This window comes from Gobio gobio (assembly GCF_949357685.1).
Source record: "Gobio gobio genome assembly, chromosome: 8".
Classification (NCBI taxonomy): Eukaryota; Metazoa; Chordata; class Actinopteri; order Cypriniformes; family Gobionidae; genus Gobio; species Gobio gobio.
Window position 1 is genome coordinate 16,311,864 of NC_137114.1, and position 27,035 is coordinate 16,338,898.

At 43.9% G+C, this 27,035-nt stretch overlaps 1 protein-coding gene across 2 annotated transcripts in view; it reads right to left on the reverse strand.

The window, feature by feature from the left end:
* LOC307130576 (capZ-interacting protein) overlaps nt 1-25,124 on the reverse strand; it is a 43,684-nt gene extending 18,560 nt beyond the window's left edge. The window contains exon 1 of one of the 2 annotated variants that reach the window (XM_079823619.1): nt 24,707-25,124. In XM_079823619.1, coding sequence (XP_079679745.1) covers nt 24,707-24,712 — 6 coding nt within the window. In that variant the 5' untranslated portion in view covers nt 24,713-25,124. The remainder of the gene's footprint in view (nt 1-24,706) is intronic. The other variant, XM_079823620.1, reaches the window with a different exon arrangement.
* Nucleotides 25,125-27,035: the final 1,911 nt, after the last annotated feature.

The window sequence follows — 27,035 nt, forward strand, 5'->3', positions numbered from 1 at the left end:
AGTTGAAATTAGCTAGAAAACCTTGCTCATTTAAGAACGTGCATTTATTGCATGGACAGAGCAAGATCATAATACAGTAAGTGTTTAAAATACAAAAGGCATAGTTCAGCTGAATCCTTGCCCTCTTTGGCTTGTTGTTAATGCTGTTGAATTGAATGTACGTGGTAAAATGTCTGCATATCTTTTAGTAACTCCTAGTTAGCTGTTTAGGCTACAAATGTACAGGGCTCCACATATTGGGAAGTACCAGCATACATCACATAAATAACAGCACTAAAATAAGAATGCGCTGTTCATCTTTCAGTGAGTTAGGGGCATTCATAGGCGGTTTTGCGGTTGAAGACGCAGTTTTTACTTGAGTAGTATCTGCACGATACTCTGCCGGACGAGATATGAGCGCAATAGTCAAACACCAGTGGTGTTTACATTAAAAACGATTGAAAAGTAGCGCAATGGAAATGAAATGTGGCATTTCCTCGCAATTTAAGTTGCATTCATTGCTATAGTAACATTAGGCTTCCATTGCGTTTTCTTTCCAAATTATTACTGGATGGAAGAAAATGTTAGCCTATTATTTAAAGTAAAAAACCCACCCAGGATATGTAGCCTACCTTTTTATAGGTCCCTGAACCGGGCCTTCGTCCTTTTGATTTTCTCGGCAAAAAACTTTCTGAGTCCTTCACATAAAAATCAGTCTACAGGCTTTCATAGACAACCTAGGAAGTCTTGGTTTTTTTTTTTTTTCGTTACTGTCACATGTCTGTTTGTGTTTGGACTTTCTGTTTGTATTCAGAGGCCCTGTCCTCTGTCTGCTGCCTTTGACACGGTCAATCATCAGATTCTTCTTTCTACCCTCTCATCACTGGGCATCACAGGGACTCCGCTCCATTGGTTTGAGTCTTATCTCACAGGTAGGTCTTTCAAGGTTGCCTGGTGAGGAGAGGAATCCAAAGCACATCAACTGACCACTGGGGTGCCTCAGGGCTCAGTGCTTGGACCTCTCCTCTTCTCCATCTACACCACTTCATTGGGACCCATCATGCAGGCACATGGTTTCTCATACCACTGCTATGCTGATGACACTCAGCTCTACCTTTCATTCCAACCAGACGACCCACAGTAGCTGCACAAATCTCAAGCTGTCTGGTGGACATCTCTGCGTGGATGAAAGAACATCACCTGCAGCTCAACCTGGCAAAGACTGAGTTTCTCATCTTTCCTGCCAGTCCCACTATACAACACGACTTCACCATTCAGTTAGGTACATCCTTGATTTCCCCATCAAAGTCAGTCAGAAATCTTGGAGTGACATTTGATGACCAGCTGTCCTTCAAAGAACAAATTTCTAAGACAGCTCGCTCATGCAGGTTTGCGCTCCACAACATCAGGAAGATCAGACCATTCCTAACAGAGCATGCAACACAGCTTCTCGTTCAGGCCCTGGTTATTTCTAGGCTTGACTACTGCAATGCGCTTCTGGCTGGACTGCCATCTTGTGCGATCCAAACTCTTCAAATGATCCAGAATGCAGCAGCACGTCTTGTCTTCAACGAGCCCAAAAGGACCCACGTCACACCTCTCTTCATCTCTCTGCACTGGCTACCACTTGCTGCTCGCATCAAGTTCAAGGCGCTGACGCTTGCCTACAGAGCCACCACGAGCTCAGCTCCTGCATACTTTGACTCGCTTCTACGAGTCTACACCCCCACCAGAAGCCTTCGCTCAGCTAAGGAGCGAAGGCTTGTGGTACCATCACAGAGAGGCATGAAATCCCTTTCCAGAACATTTTCATTCAACGTTCCCAGCTGGTGGAACGATCTTCCCACCGCCATTCGAAACGCAGAATCATTGACAACATTCAAAAGACAACTAAAAACTAATCTCTTCTGTGAGCACTTAACCTCATAAAAAAACTTTCTTTTTCCTCTTTCTTCCCCTTTTCCCTCCCTACTCTAGACTGTGCTACACTGAGCAATGTACACAGACTTATTATTTCAGGCACTTTTTGCGTTTACGCGACTCTTCATGACAGATCGCTTCCTGTACTCCCAAGTTGTAAGTCGCTTTGGATAAAACCGTCTGCTAAATGCATAAATGTAAATTTAAAGTGGCGTTACGTCATGAAAGTGCGGACTCACAGGAAGACCGCAAGGGTTAAGAGGGCCATTTGGGACAGGGCCTGATTCTTTCATGTGCTCCTTTGTTCAGTTTCCCGCCACTCCTTTGTTACCATGGTTACCTTCATTATTAGTTCATTCTGTTCAGCTGTGTTTACTCGTTTGTGTTCCTATATAAGTTCTTCCTTTTCAGTCACTCCTTGTCTGTTCACTGTCTTAGTTAGTGTTTGTTGCTGCCATATTGTCTGTTTGCTAGAAGTGCCATTAAATCCGTCATTTTGGATTATTATCGTTGTCTTTGTCTGCCACAGTGACAGTTACAAGCTGTTCACACATTGCCAATAAAAAAGCAAAATAATATATAAAAATTGTTACATATAGCCAGAGGTGAAAAGTAACGAATTACATTTACTCGCGTTACTGTTATTGAGTAGTTTTTCTGCGTACTTCTACTTTTTTAAATAGTTTAAAAAATCTGTAATTTTACTTTTACTTAAGTATGTTTTGTTTGAAGTATTGTACTTCGCTACATTTTAAACCACATCCGTTACTGAGTAAAAATAAATAATACAAAGGGGGGAAAAACGCGATCCGGAAACGACTGCATTGAATTGAAGGCAGGAGAACGCGCAAAAATCACAAAAAGATGGAGACGGACGGACAAGACAGACGTCAGACACAGCTGAAAGCGAAACGCCGTCGTGAACCCCTGAATAGTATGGAAAAACTTTGGATATAGACAAAAATAGCCGGGTGTTGTCCTGGAGGCTATCAAATTAGCAAAAAAATGTTGATGCAAAGGAGGAAACACATAGAACATGTTCGGGAACACCATCCCTCTGTGCAGATAAAGGTACGTTTATAACTTAAGGCCGAATGTTTTCTGTGATGCAGAGGGAATCCCGGAATTACCTACCTACAGTATAACGCAGATGTCACGTAAAACACGCAAACTGATGGATGAATGAATACACTGACATTAGAGCTGTACAATAAATCAAATCGCGACATGGTCTGTGAATATTAAAGCTCAAAACACTGCTATATGAATATATGATCATCTGCTTGTTCTGTCTCTGTGTGAATGAGCAACGCTGTTTCGTCTACTAGCCTACGCGATGCTCGTCGTGTTAAACGTCTCAAAAAACATATTTGGGCATGAACATACAGTATGAACATTTCCAGAGCTGATCTGAGACCCCCTAATGAACATTTTCATCATTTTATTTGATTAAAAGCCATTATCAAATACACTCTGAAACAGATCTTCCCTGAAATAGGTCCTCACTAAAACCCGGTATAACTAACTTAGATGAAATTGTTACAGAAATATATTACTATTGTAGGCCTATAGAATACTTGTCAAAGTAATAATAACAACAATAATAATATTACATAATTTAAACATAATTTAAGAATATATTTTTAATTCCATGGTTTAATTTAGTAAAACAGCGGCGCTTTGCCCAAAAAAATGAAAGGAAGTATTTGATTACCACCGTTTTGGTAATATATTTGTATTAAATCATAAAAAGAAGAATTTCTTAGGACTCTATTATTCTTAAAGTTGTTAATCTAATTCATAATAATTTATTTAGTTCATTAGACATGTTTTATTGAAATTTTAATGAAAAAAAAAATGGTTTCAAGTTTGTTATAATAAAGCATTTGTTCAACCAAAAAAAAAAAAAAATCAGTTTTCATTAATTGAATGCCATTTTAACTGGTGATAATAATAACCATAATTTAATAATACAGTTTATTTATTAAATAATTAATACCGTGCTGCTGTGAAACTGAGGTTTTCATATCATGAAAATCTCATTCTATTACAACCCTACACGGGAGAGTCCCCCACCCCGCTGTTAAAAAAAAGTAACTCAATAACTTTTACTCTGAGTACATTTTAAATGAACTACTTTTTACTTTTACTTGAGTACATTTTTAGACAAGTACTTTTACTTCTACTTAAGTAAAATTTCATTGAAGTAGTAGTACTTTTACTTGAGTTGAATATTTTGTTACTTTATCCACCTCTGCATATAGCCTCTTCAAATTAAAAATTCTCAGTGAACCAAGTTCACTTTTTAAAACAGTGCTTAAGTGCGTTAAGGAACAGTCGGCATACATAGTCATGATCAACATTTAACTTAACTTAAGTGCCCTTTTATTTCATTAATATTATATTATCTGCAACTACTTTTCACATAGGTGGGTTCTTTAATGCACCAATACATAGACTAAAGAACCAGTAAAGTTCTTTAATGAAGGTTTTCCTGTTATATCAGACTGTAAAACCTTTTTTAGTTCCAAGTAAACCATTTTTTTAAAAAACCATTTTAAGGAAGAACCACTAAGTTTCCCACAGGACTGCCCTACTTAAGCAGATGTTGCTCTGACTAGCAAATAAAAACGACCAAATTACAGTCAAAGGAGGATTCAACAGCAAAACCACTCCAGGGAAAGCTGAAACTACTGCTCCAGAGCACCAGACTCAACACCTGTCATATCTCAGATTATCATAGAAAAACCAAAATTGCCTGGTTTTGTGAAATACCCAGACAATGCATTACAATTTACACTATAAACAGTGAATTATCATGATTTATTAGGTTAGAGCAAACCACTCCAGCCAAAGGATTACAGAATTTTTTGTTTGTTTAGCTAAAGGTTTAGCCAGTTAGCAAGGTCCAGTCAGCCAGCTGAGTAACTTCCATTGAGTTGAATATGAATACTAAATGGACACTTTTCCCCAGGTTTTACAGACCTGCTTCAAAAAAATTTCCGTGGTAGACCATTCTTTGACATATCTTTTAGAGGACCATGCAAACACCACACCACCGGATGCTATGGTACCACCACAGTATTTTTGTAAGGCTCCTAATCATGTGCTAGAAATTTGTACAGCTGACCTCTTGGTAAACTTATGATGTCCTGCACAGTGGAGAACTCTTAAAAAAGAGTCTTTGTCAAAGAGTGAACACTATCAGAAGACACATGATGCACATAATGCTATTTTCTTTAATTCATTGGCGCACAGTTCAGCCAAGATTCAAACCCATTGGGGTCATGAGGATTATACACTGTATGAGGTAAAAGGGAACATATGGACCATACACACACAAAAAAACTGGAAATGGTGTTCAAATGAGGTAAAGAAAAGAGAATGGATTTTAAATAATGAATTAATAAGTAATTTGGACTGATTCTCTTTGGTTGAGTGGTCTTGTGGGCTAAGACTCGAGTAATATGGTCATTCCATGTCTCGTTATTACGAGAACAGACATGTAAGTCTCCCTCAGCCATTCCAGGAAAACATGAGTGTTTGAATTTTACATCATTGTAAGATCACACTTTTCCACTACCTTCACCGGCCTTTCAGGCACACAGCTTGTGTTTTTACAAAGGCTCTCTGTGTGTTACGTCACTCAAAGCAATGGGATAAACAGCTACCACATCATGAGGCCTGACAGGAGGGAACATTACGACACTGACAAGGGTGTACAACAGGAATTAACACCAATGTTTGACAGCAAAGCCAAATGCATTAAGACAAGTTGTATAATTGTAAAGATAAGCTGGACAGGATGTTTATTCTTTATTTATTACATATCCACAGCTTCAGACGTTTTTTATTCAAAGTTAAAGTTTGGTGACTTAAAGTGCCCTTATTGTGCTATTTAAAGACTCCTAATTTTGTTTTTGGAAGTCTTCTACAATAGGTTTACATGCAAAAACTTACAATGCAAAAACCCTAACCCTAACCCTAACTCATAATTTTCTCATTTCTCATAATTTTCTGATTTACATCTCTTTTCTTACAGTGTATAAAACAACCCACTGGTCTACTCTGCTCTGATTGGTCAGATGGCCTAGTCTACAACAGACTAGTCTACAACAGACTCAGCGTTGGTCTACTCTGCTCTGATTGGTCAGATGGCCCAGTCTGTTGTGACTGGTCTACCCTGCTCTGATTGGTCGGATGGCCCAGTCTGTTGTGATTGGTCTACTCTGCTCTGATTGGTCAGATGGCCCAGTCTGTTTTGAGAGTCAAAGTAGACATTGTTCACTGGCAGCCAATGCAGACCATATTATGCAAATTTGTTACAAACCTATGAATATTCCAGCGGAAGTTAGACTGGAATTACTGAAGAGTCGTTTCAGGAAGTTCAAAATCGGTACTGATCCGATACCTGGGCTCAGGGTATCAGCCGATACCGAGTACTGATCCGATACCTGGGCTCAGGGTATCAGCCGATATCGAGTACTGATCCGATACCTGGGCTCAGGGTCTCAGCCGATATCGAGTACTGATCCGATACCTGGGCTCAGGGTATCAGCCGATATCGAGTACTGATCCGATACCTGGGCTCATGGTATCGGCCGATATTGAGTACTGATCCGATACCTGGGCTCATGGTATCAGCTGATAACGAGTACTGATCCGATACCTGGGCTCAGGGTATCGGCCGATACAGAGTACCGATCCGATCCCTGTGCTCAGGGTATCGGCCGATACCGAGTACTGATCCGATCCCTGTGCTCAGGGTATCGGCCGATACCGAGTACTGATCCGATCCCTGTGCTCAGGGTATCGGCCGATACCGAGTACTGATCCGATACCTGGGCTCAGGGTATCGGCCGATAACGAGTACTGATCCGATACCTGGGCTCAGGGTATCGGCCGATATCGAGTACTGATCCGATACCTGGGCTCAGGGTGTTAGCCAATACCGAGTACTGATCCGATCCCTGTGCTCAGGGTATCGGCCGATAACGAGTACTGATCCGATACCTGGGCTCAGGGTATCGGCCGATATCGAGTACTGATCCGATACCTGGGCTCAGGGTGTTGGCCAATACCGAGTACTGATCCGATACCTGGGCTCAGGGTATCGGCTGATACCGAGTACTGATCTGATACCTGGGCTCAGGGTATCGGCTGATAACGAGTACTGATCTGATACCTGGGCTCAGGGTATCGGCCGATATCGAGTACTGATCCGATACCTGGGCTCAGGGTATCGGCCGATATCGAGTACTGATCCGATACCTGGGCTCAGGGTATCAGCCAATACAGAGTACTGATCCGATACCTGGGCTCAGGGTATCTGCCGATAACGAGTACTGATCCGATACCTGTGCTCAGGGTATCGGCCGATATCGAGTACTGATCCGATACCTGGGATCAGGGTATCAGCCGATACCGAGTACTGATCCGATACCTGGGCTCAGGGTATCAGCCGATACCGAGTACTGATCCGAATCCTGGGCTCAGGGTATCAGCCGATACCGAGTACTGATCCGATACCTGGGCTCAGGGTATCAGCCGATACCGAGTACTGATCCGATACCTGGGCTCAGGGTATCAGCCGATAACGAGTACTGATCCGATACCTGGGCTCAGGGTATCAGCCGATACCGAGTACTGATCCGATACCTGGGCTCAGGGTATCAGCCGATAACGAGAACCGATCCGATACCTGGGCTTAGGGTATTAGCCAATACCGAGTACTGATCCGATACCTGGGCTCAGGGTATCGGCCGACAACGAGTACTGATCCGATACCTGGGGTCAGGGTATCAGCCGATAACGAGTACTGATCTGATACCTGGCCTCAGGGTATCAGCCGATACCGAGTACTGATCCTATACCTGGGCTCAGGGTATCAGCCGATAACGAGTATCGATCCGATACCTGGGCTCAGGGTATTAGCCAATACCGAGTACTGATCTGATACCTGGCCTCAGGGTATCAGCCGATACAGAGTACTGATCCGATACCTGGGCTCAGGGTATCAGCCGATAACGAGTATCAATCCGATACCTGGGCTCAGGGTATTAGCCAATACCGAGTACTGATCTGATACCTGGCCTCAGGGTATCAGCCGATATCGAGTACTGATCCGATACCTGGGCTCATGGTATCGGCCGATATTGAGTACTGATCCGATACCTGGGCTCATGGTATCAGCTGATAACGAGTACTGATCCGATACCTGGGCTCAGGGTATCGGCCGATACAGAGTACTGATCCGATCCCTGTGCTCAGGGTATCGGCCGATACCGAGTACTGATCCGATCCCTGTGCTCAGGGTATCGGCCGATACCGAGTACTGATCCGATACCTGGGCTCAGGGTATCGGCCGATACAGAGGACTGATCCGATACCTGGGCTCAGGGTATCGGCCGATAACGAGTACTGATCCGATACCTGGGCTCAGGGTATCGGCCGATATCGAGTACTGATCCGATACCTGGGCTCAGGGTGTTAGCCAATACCGAGTACTGATCCGATCCCTGTGCTCAGGGTATCGGCCGATAACGAGTACTGATCCGATACCTGGGCTCAGGGTATCGGCCGATATCGAGTACTGATCCGATACCTGGGCTCAGGGTATCAGCCGATAACGAGTACTGATCCGATACCTGGGCTCAGGGTATCAGCCGATACCGAGTACTGATCCGATACCTGGGCTCAGGGTATCAGCCGATAACGAGAACCGATCCGATACCTGGGCTTAGGGTATTAGCCAATACCGAGTACTGATCCGATACCTGGGCTCAGGGTATCGGCCGACAACGAGTACTGATCCGATACCTGGGGTCAGGGTATCAGCCGATAACGAGTACTGATCTGATACCTGGCCTCAGGGTATCAGCCGATACCGAGTACTGATCCTATACCTGGGCTCAGGGTATCAGCCGATAACGAGTATCGATCCGATACCTGGGCTCAGGGTATTAGCCAATACCGAGTACTGATCTGATACCTGGCCTCAGGGTATCAGCCGATACAGAGTACTGATCCAATACCTGGGCTCAGGGTATCAGTCGATACAGAGTACTGATCCTATACCTGGCCTCAGGGTATCAGCCGATACAGAGTACTGATCCTATACCTGGGCTCAGGGTATCAGCCGATACAGAGTACTGATCTGATACCTGGGCTCAGGGTATTAGCCAATACCGAGTACTGATCTGATACCTGGCCTCAGGGTATCAGCCGATATCGAGTACTGATCCGATACCTGGGCTCATGGTATCGGCCGATATTGAGTACTGATCCGATACCTGGGCTCATGGTATCAGCTGATAACGAGTACTGATCCGATACCTGGGCTCAGGGTATCGGCCGATACAGAGTACTGATCCGATCCCTGTGCTCAGGGTATCGGCCGATACCGAGTACTGATCCGATCCCTGTGCTCAGGGTATCGGCCGATACCGAGTACTGATCCGATACCTGGGCTCAGGGTATCGGCCGATACCGAGGACTGATCCGATACCTGGGCTCAGGGTATCGGCCGATAACGAGTACTGATCCGATACCTGGGCTCAGGGTATCGGCCGATATCGAGTACTGATCCGATACCTGGGCTCAGGGTGTTAGCCAATACCGAGTACTGATCCGATCCCTGTGCTCAGGGTATCGGCCGATAACGAGTACTGATCCGATACCTGGGCTCAGGGTATCGGCCGATATCGAGTACTGATCCGATACCTGGGCTCAGGGTGTTAGCCAATACCGAGTACTGATCCGATACCTGGGCTCAGGGTATCAGCTGATACCGAGTACTGATCTGATACCTGGGCTCAGGGTATCGGCTGATAACGAGTACTGATCTGATACCTGGGCTCAGGGTATCGGCCGATATCGAGTACTGATCCGATACCTGGGCTCAGGGTATCGGCCGATATCGAGTACTGATCCGATACCTGGGCTCAGGGTATCAGCCAATACAGAGTACTGATCCGATACCTGGGCTCAGGGTATCTGCCGATAACGAGTACTGATCCGATACCTGTGCTCAGGGTATCGGCCGATATCGAGTACTGATCCGATACCTGGGATCAGGGTATCAGCCTATACCGAGTACTGATCCGATACCTAGGCTCAAGGTATCAGCCGATACAGAGTACTGATCCGAATCCTGGGCTCAGGGTATCAGCCGATACCGAGTACTGATCCGATACCTGGGCTCAGGGTATCAGCCGATACCGAGTACTGATCCGATACCTGGGCTCAGGGTATCAGCCGATAACGAGTACTGATCCGATACCTGGGCTCAGGGTATCAGCCGATACCGAGTACTGATCCGATACCTGGGCTCAGGGTATCAGCCGATAACGAGAACCGATCCGATACCTGGGCTTAGGGTATTAGCCAATACCGAGTACTGATCCGATACCTGGGCTCAGGGTATCGGCCGACAACGAGTACTGATCCGATACCTGGGGTCAGGGTATCAGCCGATAACGAGTACTGATCTGATACCTGGCCTCAGGGTATCAGCCGATACCGAGTACTGATCCTATACCTGGGCTCAGGGTATCAGCCGATCACGAGTATCGATCCGATACCTGGGCTCAGGGTATTAGCCAATACCGAGTACTGATCTGATACCTGGCCTCAGGGTATCAGCCGATACAGAGTACTGATCCTATACCTGGGCTCAGGGTATCAGCCGATAACGAGTATCAATCCGATACCTGGGCTCAGGGTATTAGCCAATACCGAGTACTGATCTGATACCTGGCCTCAGGGTATCAGCCGATACCGAGTACTGATCCGATACCTGGGCTCAGGGTATCAGCCAATACAGAGTACTGATCCGATACCTGGGCTCAGGGTATCGGCCGATACCGAGTACTGATCCGATCCCTGTGCTCAGGGTATCGGCCGATACCGAGTACTGATCCGATACCTGGGCTCAGGGTATCGGCCGATACCGAGGACTGATCCGATACCTGGGCTCAGGGTATCGGCCGATAACGAGTACTGATCCGATACCTGGGCTCAGGGTATCGGCCGATATCGAGTACTGATCCGATACCTGGGCTCAGGGTGTTAGCCAATACCGAGTACTGATCCGATCCCTGTGCTCAGGGTATCGGCCGATAACGAGTACTGATCCGATACCTGGGCTCAGGGTATCGGCCGATATCGAGTACTGATCCGATACCTGGGCTCAGGGTGTTAGCCAATACCGAGTACTGATCCGATACCTGGGCTCAGGGTATCGGCTGATACCGAGTACTGATCTGATACCTGGGCTCAGGGTATCGGCTGATAACGAGTACTGATCTGATACCTGGGCTCAGGGTATCGGCCGATATCGAGTACTGATCCGATACCTGGGCTCAGGGTATCGGCCGATATCGAGTACTGATCCGATACCTGGGCTCAGGGTATCAGCCAATACAGAGTACTGATCCGATACCTGGGCTCAGGGTATCTGCCGATAACGAGTACTGATCCGATACCTGTGCTCAGGGTATCGGCCGATATCGAGTACTGATCCGATACCTGGGATCAGGGTATCAGCCGATACCGAGTACTGATCCGATACCTGGGCTCAGGGTATCAGCCGATACCGAGTACTGATCCGATACCTGGGCTCAGGGTATCAGCCGATAACGAGTACTGATCCGATACCTGGGCTCAGGGTATCAGCCGATACCGAGTACTGATCCGATACCTGGGCTCAGGGTATCAGCCGATAACGAGAACCGATCCGATACCTGGGCTTAGGGTATTAGCCAATACCGAGTACTGATCCGATACCTGGGCTCAGGGTATCGGCCGACAACGAGTACTGATCCGATACCTGGGGTCAGGGTATCAGCCGATAACGAGTACTGATCTGATACCTGGCCTCAGGGTATCAGCCGATACCGAGTACTGATCCTATACCTGGGCTCAGGGTATCAGCCGATCACGAGTATCGATCCGATACCTGGGCTCAGGGTATTAGCCAATACCGAGTACTGATCTGATACCTGGCCTCAGGGTATCAGCCGATACAGAGTACTGATCCTATACCTGGGCTCAGGGTATCAGCCGATAACGAGTATCAATCCGATACCTGGGCTCAGGGTATTAGCCAATACCGAGTACTGATCTGATACCTGGCCTCAGGGTATCAGCCGATACCGAGTACTGATTCGATACCTGGGCTCAGGGTATCAGCCAATACAGAGTACTGATCCGATACCTGGGCTCAGGGTATCGGCCGATACCGAGTACTGATCCGATCCCTGTGCTCAGGGTATTGGCCGATACCGAGTACTGATCCGATACCTGGGCTCAGGGTATCGGCCGATACCGAGGACTGATCCGATACCTGGGCTCAGGGTATCGGCCGATAACGAGTACTGATCCGATACCTGGGCTCAGGGTATCGGCCGATATCGAGTACTGATCCGATACCTGGGCTCAGGGTGTTAGCCAATACCGAGTACTGATCCGATCCCTGTGCTCAGGGTATCGGCCGATAACGAGTACTGATCCGATACCTGGGCTCAGGGTATCGGCCGATATCGAGTACTGATCCGATACCTGGGCTCAGGGTGTTAGCCAATACCGAGTACTGATCCGATACCTGGGCTCAGGGTATCGGCTGATACCGAGTACTGATCTGATACCTGGGCTCAGGGTATCGGCTGATAACGAGTACTGATCTGATACCTGGGCTCAGGGTATCGGCCGATATCGAGTACTGATCCGATACCTGGGCTCAGGGTATCGGCCGATATCGAGTACTGATCCGATACCTGGGCTCAGGGTATCAGCCAATACAGAGTACTGATCCGATACCTGGGCTCAGGGTATCTGCCGATAACGAGTACTGATCCGATACCTGTGCTCAGGGTATCGGCCGATATCGAGTACTGATCCGATACCTGGGATCAGGGTATCAGCCGATACCGAGTACTGATCCGATACCTGGGCTCAGGGTATCAGCCGATACCGAGTACTGATCCGAATCCTGGGCTCAGGGTATCAGCCGATACCGAGTACTGATCCGATACCTGGGCTCAGGGTATCAGCCGATACCGAGTACTGATCCGATACCTGGGCTCAGGGTATCAGCCGATAACGAGTACTGATCCGATACCTGGGCTCAGGGTATCAGCCGATACCGAGTACTGATCCGATACCTGGGCTCAGGGTATCAGCCGATAACGAGAACCGATCCGATACCTGGGCTTAGGGTATTAGCCAATACCGAGTACTGATCCGATACCTGGGCTCAGGGTATCGGCCGACAACGAGTACTGATCCGATACCTGGGGTCAGGGTATCAGCCGATAACGAGTACTGATCTGATACCTGGCCTCAGGGTATCAGCCGATACCGAGTACTGATCCTATACCTGGGCTCAGGGTATCAGCCGATAACGAGTATCGATCCGATACCTGGGCTCAGGGTATTAGCCAATACCGAGTACTGATCTGATACCTGGCCTCAGGGTATCAGCCGATACAGAGTTCTGATCCTATACCTGGGCTCAGGGTATCAGCCGATAACGAGTATCAATCCGATACCTGGGCTCAGGGTATTAGCCAATACCGAGTACTGATCTGATACCTGGCCTCAGGGTATCAGCCGATATCGAGTACTGATCCGATACCTGGGCTCATGGTATCGGCCGATATTGAGTACTGATCCGATACCTGGGCTCATGGTATCAGCTGATAACGAGTACTGATCCGATACCTGGGCTCAGGGTATCGGCCGATACAGAGTACTGATCCGATCCCTGTGCTCAGGGTATCGGCCGATACCGAGTACTGATCCGATCCCTGTGCTCAGGGTATCGGCCGATACCGAGTACTGATCCGATACCTGGGCTCAGGGTATCGGCCGATACCGAGGACTGATCCGATACCTGGGCTCAGGGTATCGGCCGATAACGAGTACTGATCCGATACCTGGGCTCAGGGTATCGGCCGATATCGAGTACTGATCCGATACCTGGGCTCAGGGTGTTAGCCAATACCGAGTACTGATCCGATCCCTGTGCTCAGGGTATCGGCCGATAACGAGTACTGATCCGATACCTGGGCTCAGGGTATCGGCCGATATCGAGTACTGATCCGATACCTGGGCTCAGGGTATCAGCCGATAACGAGTACTGATCCGATACCTGGGCTCAGGGTATCAGCCGATACCGAGTACTGATCCGATACCTGGGCTCAGGGTATCAGCCGATAACGAGAACCGATCCGATACCTGGGCTTAGGGTATTAGCCAATACCGAGTACTGATCCGATACCTGGGCTCAGGGTATCGGCCGACAACGAGTACTGATCCGATACCTGGGGTCAGGGTATCAGCCGATAACGAGTACTGATCTGATACCTGGCCTCAGGGTATCAGCCGATACCGAGTACTGATCCTATACCTGGGCTCAGGGTATCAGCCGATAACGAGTATCGATCCGATACCTGGGCTCAGGGTATTAGCCAATACCGAGTACTGATCTGATACCTGGCCTCAGGGTATCAGCCGATACAGAGTACTGATCCTATACCTGGGCTCAGGGTATCAGCCGATACAGAGTACTGATCCTATACCTGGCCTCAGGGTATCAGCCGATACAGAGTACTGATCCTATACCTGGGCTCAGGGTATCAGCCGATACAGAGTACTGATCCGATACCTGGGCTCAGGGTATTAGCCAATACCGAGTACTGATCTGATACCTGGCCTCAGGGTATCAGCCGATATCGAGTACTGATCCGATACCTGGGCTCATGGTATCGGCCGATATTGAGTACTGATCCGATACCTGGGCTCATGGTATCAGCTGATAACGAGTACTGATCCGATACCTGGGCTCAGGGTATCGGCCGATACAGAGTACTGATCCGATCCCTGTGCTCAGGGTATCGGCCGATACCGAGTACTGATCCGATCCCTGTGCTCAGGGTATCGGCCGATACCGAGTACTGATCCGATACCTGGGCTCAGGGTATCGGCCGATACCGAGGACTGATCCGATACCTGGGCTCAGGGTATCGGCCGATAACGAGTACTGATCCGATACCTGGGCTCAGGGTATCGGCCGATATCGAGTACTTATCCGATACCTGGGCTCAGGGTGTTAGCCAATACCGAGTACTGATCCGATCCCTGTGCTCAGGGTATCGGCCGATAACGAGTACTGATCCGATACCTGGGCTCAGGGTATCGGCCGATATCGAGTACTGATCCGATACCTGGGCTCAGGGTGTTAGCCAATACCGAGTACTGATCCGATACCTGGGCTCAGGGTATCGGCTGATACCGAGTACTGATCTGATACCTGGGCTCAGGGTATCGGCTGATAACGAGTACTGATCTGATACCTGGGCTCAGGGTATCGGCCGATATCGAGTACTGATCCGATACCTGGGCTCAGGGTATCGGCCGATATCGAGTACTGATCCGATACCTGGGCTCAGGGTATCAGCCAATACAGAGTACTGATCCGATACCTGGGCTCAGGGTATCTGCCGATAACGAGTACTGATCCGATACCTGTGCTCAGGGTATCGGCCGATATCGAGTACTGATCCGATACCTGGGATCAGGGTATCAGCCGATACCGAGTACTGATCTGATACCTGGGCTCAGGGTATCGGCTGATAACGAGTACTGATCTGATACCTGGGCTCAGGGTATCGGCCGATATCGAGTACTGATCCGATACCTGGGCTCAGGGTATCGGCCGATATCGAGTACTGATCCGATACCTGGGCTCAGGGTATCAGCCAATACAGAGTACTGATCCGATACCTGGGCTCAGGGTATCTGCCGATAACGAGTACTGATCCGATACCTGTGCTCAGGGTATCGGCCGATATCGAGTACTGATCCGATACCTGGGATCAGGGTATCAGCCGATACCGAGTACTGATCCGATACCTGGGCTCAGGGTATCAGCCGATACCGAGTACTGATCCGAATCCTGGGCTCAGGGTATCAGCCGATACCGAGTACTGATCCGATACCTGGGCTCAGGGTATCAGCCGATACCGAGTACTGATCCGATACCTGGGCTCAGGGTATCAGCCGATAACGAGTACTGATCCGATACCTGGGCTCAGGGTATCAGCCGATACCGAGTACTGATCCGATACCTGGGCTCAGGGTATCAGCCGATAACGAGAACCGATCCGATACCTGGGCTTAGGGTATTAGCCAATACCGAGTACTGATCCGATACCTGGGCTCAGGGTATCGGCCGACAACGAGTACTGATCCGATACCTGGCCTCAGGGTATCAGCCGATACCGAGTACTGATCCTATACCTGGGCTCAGGGTATCAGCCGATAACGAGTATCGATCCGATACCTGGGCTCAGGGTATTAGCCAATACCGAGTACTGATCTGATACCTGGCCTCAGGGTATCAGCCGATACAGAGTACTGATCCTATACCTGGGCTCAGGGTATCAGCCGATAACGAGTATCAATCCGATACCTGGGCTCAGGGTATTAGCCAATACCGAGTACTGATCTGATACCTGGCCTCAGGGTATCAGCCGATACCGAGTACTGATCCGATACCTGGGCTCAGGGTATCAGCCGATAACGAGTATCGATCCGATACCTGGGCTCAGGGTATTAGCCAATACCGAGTACTGATCTGATACCTGGCCTCAGGGTATCAGCCGATACCGAGTACTGATCCGATACCTGGGCTCAGGGTATCAGCCGATAACGAGTATCGATCCGATACCTGGGCTCAGGGTATTAGCCAATACCGAGTACTGATCCGATACCTGGGCTCAGGGTGTCAGCCGATAACGAGAACCGATCCGATACCTGGGCTCAGGGTATTAGCCAATACCGAGTACTGATCCGATACCTGGGCTCAGGGTATCAGCCGATAACGAGAACCGATCCGATACCTGGGCTCAGGGTATTAGCCAATACCGAGTACTGATCCGATACCTGGGCTCAGGGTATCAGCCGATAACGAGTATCGATCCGATACCTGGTTTCAGGGTATTAGCCAATACCGAGTACTGATCTGATACCTGGCCTCAGGGTATCAGCCGATACCGAGTACTGATCCGATACCTGGGCTCAGGGTATCAGCCGATAACGAGTATCGATCCGATACCTGGGCTCAGGGTATTAGCCAATACCGAGTACTGATCCGATACCTGGGCTCAGGGTATCAGCCGATAACGAGAACCGATCCGATACCTGGGCTCAGGGTATTAGCCAATACCGAGTACTGATCCGATACCTGGGCTCAGGGTATCGGCCGATATCGAGTACTGATCCGATACCTGGGCTCAGGGTATCGGCCGACAACGAGTACTGATCCGATACCTGGGCTCAGGGAATCAGCCGATACCGAGTACTGATCCGATACCTGGGCTCAGGGTATCAGCCGTTACCGAGTACTGATCCGATACCTGGGCTCAGGGTATCAGCCGATACTGAGTACTGATCCGATACCTGGGCTCAGGGTATCAGCCGATAGCGAGAACTGATCCGATACCTGGGTGTGTATCTGTATATACAGCTGTATATACTACTAGCCCTGTATGAATTGCTAGAATTATTTTATGGTGCGCTTCAGACTTATCCCAAAATAAAACATGAACAAATACATACAGTGAACTACTGTATTTATTACAGTATTTTTATTATCTGACATGCATTTGACAGTAATATTATTTATTTTTCTTAAGCGAAAAAGAACTTCAAATGCAGCCACAAATCTAACACCGCAAACTAAAAAATATATTTTAGTTTTACAATATAACTGTATAAAAAACAGCGCAACAAATAAATGTAGGAATATAAAAAATATATATTAATCAGAAAATAATCTCATTACAAGCATCTAGGCATAATTATTATTAATAGTAGAGACGTATTATTATTACATAGAGACGTAGCTAAATCTACTGTTGTCTACAACAGTAGCCTAATATATTCTGTCAATTTCTTCACGCTAAACCAAACTTTTATTTTGACAGGTTGCCGTGAACACCTTTGAGTGTCTGTATTCATGATATGACAGTTTTCTCAAATGAAACGGTAAATTCTCATGAAGTGACTGTTCATGCGTTTGTGTCCTCATATAGTGACCATGACTGTAAAAAAAAAAAAAAATGGACATTGAGAAACTGGGGGAGGTTGCCGCTTGATAGAGATATACGGCAGAGACTACAGCAAGTGTCATGCCCGCCTGCCATCCACACAGAGACGCATAATTTGCAGGAGTAATATTTAAATAGTATTTTGCGGTTTAATATTCACAGACACTAGTATATATTCGGCAACAGTCTTTAATTTCTTATTCGCTGCTCTAAACAGGGGTTGCTTGTGGCAACACAGCACAACTTCCTTTGTTTACAATTCATTCTGAGCAGCAAAGAAGAACCGTGCAGCAGTTAGGCAAAGCTAGCGGTCATAATAACTAGTCTTGTTTCAGAAAATGGTATCAGATCGGGGGGGCCGCGGTGGGCAAGTGTTGTAACTGGTGTTTCTTTAAACTTCCATCCATCTATATTTATAGCAAATAACAGGTGCTCTTATAATATCTCTATTCGAGGCAGTGTACAATCTGTAACTGTGGCAGTTTCCAATTGCACTTGTAAAACTGTTGGCTTACTAAATATCACTTAATAAAACATGTGGCCCATATATTTGGGCCACATGTTACACTGTGTTCTCTTTCCTTCTTCCACAGCATGAAGATCCAGGGGACTCCCCGTTCTCTAGCGTAATGGCATGTGGGATTTTCCTCATCTTTCTCACATGCTCGTGCTTTCTGCAGTGCTGTGACTCTGAGAAGCTCTTCTTTTCTCTTTATATGAATCTACTAGCTTGCAGTTGTGCTACATAAAGAGCTTTCCCTTATGGGAATGATCCTGCCTGTGTTTCCTCTCTCGGTCATCCTTCACTCTCTCTCTTCCTCTCACTCATCTATGTAAACTTTCCAGGCATTTAAAATGAACACACTGATGCTTTCAATGTACACTAGTAGCACAAAACATTTTAGAATAATAGTAAAAGTGGAAGCACAAACAGATGGATGGAAAATCTATAACCAAAATGTGCATATGTGATGCTTTTTAACCCTCTGATGCATGACTACAGAGGACAGAATCAAGGTATCATGTTGTATCCAAACCACATCAACTGTCAACCGTCAACTGACTGTCATTTTTAAATCGTTTTATTTTAACAACTTAAATTCAACATGGCAATATTTCAATTGCAATAAGCAGATAAACGGGTCATATGATGCTATTTTAAAAAGTTGGGTGTAATAGAATGGGTTAAAATGCTTTATTTTTCACTGTATGATTGCAGCACCTCTATTACCAGTCTGTCTGAAACATGCTGATTCTACAAAGCCCCTCCTTCTGAAAATCCCAGAGTGCTCTGATTGGCTAGCTGACCCAGTGCGCTGTGATTGGCCAAACATCTCAAGCATGTGTTGCAGTGTTGGGGGTAACGCATTACAAGTAACTTGAGTTACGTAATAATATTACTTTTTCAAGTAACTAGTAAAGTAACGCATACTTTTCAAATTTACAACAAAATATCTGAGTTACTTTTTCAAAAAAGTGACGCAAGTTACTTTTTCACATTTATTTGACTGACAGCTCTCCTGCCCCCATGTTGTGAAAAATAAGTGGAGAGGCGTTGTGTGTAAACATTATTGTAGTTCTAGACTAAATGTGAGCATTTACTCATCTCACTTGCACAATAAAGATTCTGTACTCCTCAAAATGAATAAAATCAGTCAAATGCAAAATCAGAGTACTCAAACCTCAAATATATAAATGTTAAATAAAACAAATATTTTTATGCATTTAATCTACCTTTATTGACCAATGTCGTGCTGCTGACCTTTGATGATTCAGTTAAGCCATGAGCAAAAATTACTAGATTTTTTGTTTTTATTGGTAAAACGTTTTTCTCCTGCGTCCTATTCTTCCATTATCCAGAATGGCAGCACATTTATACCTCAGCCTGAGGCCTATTATTTCAATTTTGGTATGAAGAGGTCTTTACATTTGCACAAAAAAGGACTTTTTTTGCTATTAAAAAACAAAACAAAAAAGCAAGCCCAGCCCAGGTGAGAAAAAGTAACGCAAAAGTAACGTAACGCATTACTTTTCCTAAAAAGTAACTAAGTAACTCAATTAGTTACTTTTTAAGGGAGTAACGCAATATTGTAATGCATTACTTTTCAAAGTAACTTTCCCCAACACTGATGTGTTGTAAATGTAACATCCCTTACAATAAAAATGCAATCTTTAGATCACAAGGCTTTTGTAGACACACACACTTAAAGTGTAACTTTAACAGCTCCATGGCTTTTATGAAAACTACAGATTACACTTCTGCATTTTTGTATCCCCACGGCCCCGCCCACAGACAGTCGGGTTATTGATCGACAGAGGATTATTAACAGAACGGTTATTTTAAGGGTAGATTTAAAGGGGTGATGAATTGAGAAATCAACTTTCACTTGAGCTTTTGATATATACAAGGTCATAAAATATCCTGTAAGTTTCAGAGCTGAAAACTTCCTTGTTAGTCAAAGAAAAGCTTTTATAGACACCAGGCCCAGAAAACGAGAGATCTCAGAATGTGCCCGGCTATAACGTCTGACTGTAGTGAAACACCGCCTCAACAGAAGAACAACAATGCCTGATTCTGTAGCCCCGCCCACCGACTCGTGCCACTAACATAACACAGGCCTACATGGAGCTAAACCGCATCGAATTTCTAAACATACCTCACACCAAAATGTAAGCCCGGCCTGCCCGACTGGCTATCTTAAATAGTGAAATAACATTCCTTTCTTGATGTGCATTGTTCACTCTCTTGACTTGATATTTGAAGAAAAAATACAATCGCAGAAGTTTTGATCATGCAGTCTGCAACGTACTTGGCGTGTGTGTATGTGTGTACGGTTCACACTTATATCCACCGATCGGGCGGGCCAAGTAAATCAAAAATAACATTCCAATCAATCGCGAGTGGATGAGAGATAAATCATTGTGTTTGTTTGATAAAGATATTTTGCAAGCCCTGAGGGACGAATCATTTCGGTTGCCGTTTCCCATACGCTTTCAAAACAATTCCTCAGTCAATTCCAAACAGTTCATGACCCCTTTAACACTGAAAATGGAAGACTATGGCAACAGCTTTCTTGAACGTGACAGCATTTTGCATCGGGAGGCACTGACAGAACCTCTTTCAGTTTTCAATCTCCGTTTGGCCTAAAAGACTGTGTTCGTGGTCATCCAGTTTGAAATGTTGACTACAAACAGATTTCTAACAACTTCGCAGCGTTTAGTCCCGGGCTGCCTACAACACACTGGATCGTTCAGTGGAAACAGAAAGTAACTCACTCCCGCTAAATGTTTACTCTTTGAATTCTTGCACTGGGAACAATAAAAGTTGACACCATTATGACTAGAAGTTTGCTAAGAAGTATTTCCTACTAAAGCAAGTATTTTAACTCTGGTAAGTGTATCCATATCAGACTGGTGGGAGGGGCCTTGGATGGCAACCAGCCCAGTGCATTATGGGTGTTGAAGTTTTCCTACCTATTTATAAAAAGGGAAGACAACCGCCCTTTTCTCTGTCTTCTCTAATCAGATAGCACCGATTTCAATCGCGTATACTGTATAGGCAGCCAATTTTTATTGAAAGCCCATTTTGCCAACGGTGAAGTCCTCCCTAATAATGTTGACGGTTTTACTGTATCAGTTTAAGCCTGAGTCAAATTCTGAAAGTGCGGATGATCAAGCCGATCGATTGGAACCAACTTCACTAGCATAACGTAATTCAGAAGATTTCACAGTGGTAAACACACAGCATCTCCACAACATGGTTCACTGAATCCTTGCATATTTCACATATTTCACATTACGCCATAAACAATGTTGGGGGAAACGCATTACAAGTAACTTGAATTACATAATCAGATTACTTTTTTCAAGTAACTAGTAAAGTAACACATTACTTTTAAATTTACAACAAAATGTCTGAGTTACTTTTTCAAATAAGTTTGTTTTCTCATGTGATCATGATGATTATTGTAGTTCTAGACTAAATGTCAACATGCATTTACTCATTTCACTAGTAAAAAAAGCAGATACAGTATTATATATAATAATTAAATATATTGAATTAGACAAATGTACTTTATCTATTTAATCTCACTTTATTAACCAGTCTTTGCTGCTGACTTTCGATTATCCATATCAACCATACTAATAAGAAAAAATTACTTTAGATAAACATCACATTTGTGTTTTCTTCAATCCAGAACGGCAGCATAGATGAACGTTTTTTTTTTACAGCGCCCTCTACTGTATAGGCATGAATTTGCAATTCTTTCAGCCTGAGGCTTATTCATTTCACTTTTGATGTGAAAGGGCCTTTATATCTGCCAAAAATATAATTTTTTGTTGTTGTTATTCAAAAAACAAACAAGCAAGCCCAGCCCAGGTGAGAAAAAGAAGCACAAAAGTAATGTAACGCATTACTTTCGACAAAAAGTAACTAAGTACCGCAATTAGTTACTTTTTTAAGGAGTAACGCATTACTTTTAAAAGTAACTTTCCCCAACACTAGCCATAAACTTTTGTGGAAGTAATATCTGGAATTCGATCAATGCATTTATACCATGTTTAATGGAAACATGACTGAAGCCTATTTAATTTTGCATGAGTGGTGCGTGAATCACCAGCACACACCACAAATGTAATAAGATTTGCGTGAAGCGCTCTAATCGACATGCATTTTCCTATAAGCAAGGTAATAAGAGAGGTGGCTTTCTCTGGTTCCAAACTCATGCACTGAAGTTACGCAAAACACGCAATCTAACAAAGGTTTTCGAATTGCAACATTTAGGGTCTGTAAACAGAACTTTCACAGAATCTGAAATCGGATTGGACGACAATGCATGTAAACCTTATGTGATAAGTACGCCTGCTGTATAACAATAACCCCTCTCTAGCCCCCTGTTGTGTTCGGGTCATTTTGACCAGGAGAGGATTTTCTTTTTCCTGAAAATGATAATGTTATAGCATTGAACTAAAACGTACTGACTTCGCTCACACAGGGTATAACTACACTCAAAAAATGAATTCATTACCTTTACTTAATTTACTGAAGGAAGTTTTTACACACAATGCATTTTAGTTCATTCAAAATAAATCTGTTTATTTGGGTCAACACAATTTAGTTGGTTTTAGGCAGAGCTTTAAACTCTGGACCTTCATGAATTATGGATCAAGCTATAGTTTTCTCTGATAAATGTGTTCTGTTCAAACGATGACTGACATTTGGGAAAAACCTGGCTTTCTGATATCCAAAAAGATTACATAAATCATTAAGAGCCTGATGAAATGAAAACAATAGCCTATCTGTTATAAATAGGAAATAGGCATTTTCGATTGAAGAAAATGTTAAGTGAACTTCCCATGGTCCTTTGAAGTAGAAAATTGTCAAACTGAAAGGGTTCCAGATGCCAAAATAATATAAAAGACTTATTACCTGTGTAAAACAATGAATTATGTTAATTATTCAATTGCAGTAATCAACTTTGCATGTGTGGGTTATACAAAAATTACGCTCTTAATTGAAATATTCATGATAGGGATTAACAGCATTGAAGAAGTTTGTTGGCTGCCCTCTTTCTATCTTTTTTTTTTTTACATACAGTACATAGGCAAATTTGTTTACCAAACTAATTCCAGTCCTTTAATCAAACGCCTTTAGATAGGTTTTTACGATCATGATGAGAAACATACAAATTTGTGTGAGTTAAAACTTTTGACTGTGCAGTCAACTGCTGGAAAAGCATACCTCCTCTTTTCACATCCCTTTTACCAGCCTTAAGATGAACTCCAAGAAAAGAGTTGAATGCTCTTTGATTACACTTGCAGAAGTAACAGCCCAACCGCACACGCACATGCCACGTGAGGAACTTTAATGCTTGTGGCTATAAGAAAATCAGAGCTCGTGCTTTTCACACAGACAGAGGAAGAAAATCTGCAGACGACCCTTCCTTCCTCGCTCTGTGGTAATTCGGGGTTAAAACAGTCTGAGCAGTCATTTTGCCAGCATGTGTCTGTTAGTGTATCTGCTCAGCTCACTTCAACCACCGGGGACTAACTGAGATTTAAGGTTAAACACATTTTCGGAGAACGTCTGGGTCCAAATTAAATGATTATGGTCCCAGGGCTAACCGAAAGACACTAACTTTCATCAATTTCCTAGCATTTTTAGATTTCTTCACAAAAAAAATTAAAATAAGTAAATAAATAAAACATTCCAGGTGGGTGCAGTCAGAGGGAGTCTTATGCATTTAAGCAACAATCCTTTAACTGTCCATAACTAAAGAGTAAAACAATAAAGGCAAGACTTTATAATAACTCTTGAAATGAACAAACATTAATTGTAACAAGGCTTGACAAGTCATTAAAGCACATTCATACCGTTTGAAATGTCATAATAATACATTTTACAGACACTATTACAACATATGGTTATTATTACTATTCATAACAGTGTTGGAGGTTAGATTCTAGGAACTAAGTTATAGATTATTGCTTAAATGTCAATACAAACGCACGTGACAGGCATTTGGTTTAATTTCTTACTGTTATCAAGTCAATAGGAGTACATAGCTACATGGATTTATACTACAAAACTATATATGCTATTAGAATGCATATTATGTTAATTGCGCAGTTAAAAAACAATAAAGTCAGGACCCAGGAGCAAAAAGTAACTAATACATAAAACAAAATCATACCTCCATCCTCAAACACGTTTCTCCGCGTTGATCTTCTGTATCCGAGCGGAGTGTGGAGATGTCTCTCTGTTCTCCAGTCTGACAGCAGCTTCTCTTCGCTCTCAGTTTCTTTAGTCAGCAACTCCCAGATCTGCGAACACCTCAAAACGCAAACGACAAAGGAAGAGAAACTGTGGCGTCGAGGGCGCGGATGAGCTGCGCAACAAATCTACGCCTGACCGCGGTCGCCTCAGTTTTGTCAGTAGGCTAATATATCAAACTGAAAGCAGAACTGTTTATGAGTCATGACTAATTATGACAAACGCACTGGCTGTGCACAAAACCCAGTGCCCTGTCTGTCAAACTAGTCAGTATTTTGGCCATTTGAACTCATGGTTTGAATATCGATGCTTGTGAGCATCAGGCGCGCGCGTTTGACAGTGTATTGAGAGTTTGGATGCATCATATGTGCGACGATATCTCATAAAAAATACTTTATGCTACTTTAGGGAAGATAGCATTCCCAAAATGCGATAGCCTATAACCCAAACTAGCAAACAAACAAAAAAACACCCCAATATTTATTCCACAGAGTTTCAATCTACGGTGAAATGGCAAAATAAATCGCGTAAGCGTGTTGCCAGTCTAATTTGAAAAAGATGAGATAGAACCTGTAGAGCGATATGTTTAAAATGTGTTTATTGAGTTGTCTCACAGTCTGCATGCAATGTCCAGTGTCCATTAAGAGCAAATGGAAGGATTTAATATTATGAATTTGTGTATTCTGTCCAAATTTGTATAGGTTTTGAATGTAATACCGGTATTACTGTACACTTTTGTGTGGTTTTAAATTTAGTGTTCATTTTTAATTCGTTTTGTATGTACACAATTTATATATGTTTAGCCTACTCTATGTACATTTTTGTGTAGGTTTTAAATATAAGTTTCGAATGTGTGCTGTTTGTAGGCTACTTTTTTAATAGGTTTTGAAAGTATTACCTATGTGTGTGTATTTTGAATTTAATGAATACATTAAATGAGACTCCTCAATATTTAGTTTGACATTTAAAATATATATTTTAAAACATATGTATTGTTTTATACAAATAAACAAACTATTTGAAAATGTGTATTTTATTTATTAAAATAATGACATGAATAAAAATAAAAAGTTAACTGTTGGGTTACTTTTAACCCAACTGTTTTTTAACCCAATGCATTGGGTTAAAATAACCCACAGTTGGGAAGGTGCTATACCAACCCACAGTTGGGTTATTTGTTGGGTTATTTTTAACCCAACATTTTTAAGTGAGTACAATCAGAGTTATATTAAAAATGTCCTGGTTCTTTCAAGCTTTATAATGACAGTGAATGCTTCTTCTGTTTTGAAGACCATAAAAGTGCATCTATCCATCATAAAAGTGCATCTATCCATCAATCCATCATAAAAGTGCATCTATCCATCATATAACTGCTCCACATGGCTCTGGGGGGTTAATAAAGGCACTGTTGATACACTGTTACTGTTAGTGAGCTCTCTTCTCAGGAACCCATTGAGCCAAAGTTTCATGACAATTCTGAAGTATTTTCACAGATTCTTGAGATAAGGGACAAAACATGTCCTGAACACAAAAGCCCTATTTTTAAAAAGTAAGAATATCAACAAAATAAAAATACTTAAAAAGTTACAATTAAAGGAAATTTGTATACTGAGGACATTAATTGTTTATACTTTTAAATAATTTATTTAGTATTATTTTAAAAGCACACTCTATACTTGGAAACACATGGAAAAAATCCAACAAATAACACAGTAAAAATACACAGTAACAATAAAAGGCGGATATCTTTAAGACATCAAACAATATGAAAAGTAAATCTTGAATTATATACTTTCCACACAAAAAGAAATGGCTAAAAGTTGTGTCCTCACTGTGCGTCAACTCGTCAGGATTTTTTATAAATCTGAATAAATCAGGCAGTATCATGGGCAGCTTTAACTCTGAAGAGCTCTTACTATTTCCTGCTCATTGTCGATCTCAGTAGGACACATAGTCCTGGAAGTTATAATTTTTTTATATTTTAAACAAACAATATTGAAGTCTCTGCGGTCACAGCTTTAACACGTCAACTCCGTCATCCAGTGTAATAGTTTCTGTAGTTGTGAGATGAATCTTGACATTTTTTATATGTTTAAGGCAGCTACAACTGAGGAAATATTGTATTGCTCCACTGTACAACATATGGTTAAGGTGGAAAAAAGGAAAGCAACACCATCAGTATTTAACACTGTCAGGTGAAGGTTTTTGTTCATTTTGAAAGAAATTTCTTATTCTTTTTTCAATTTATT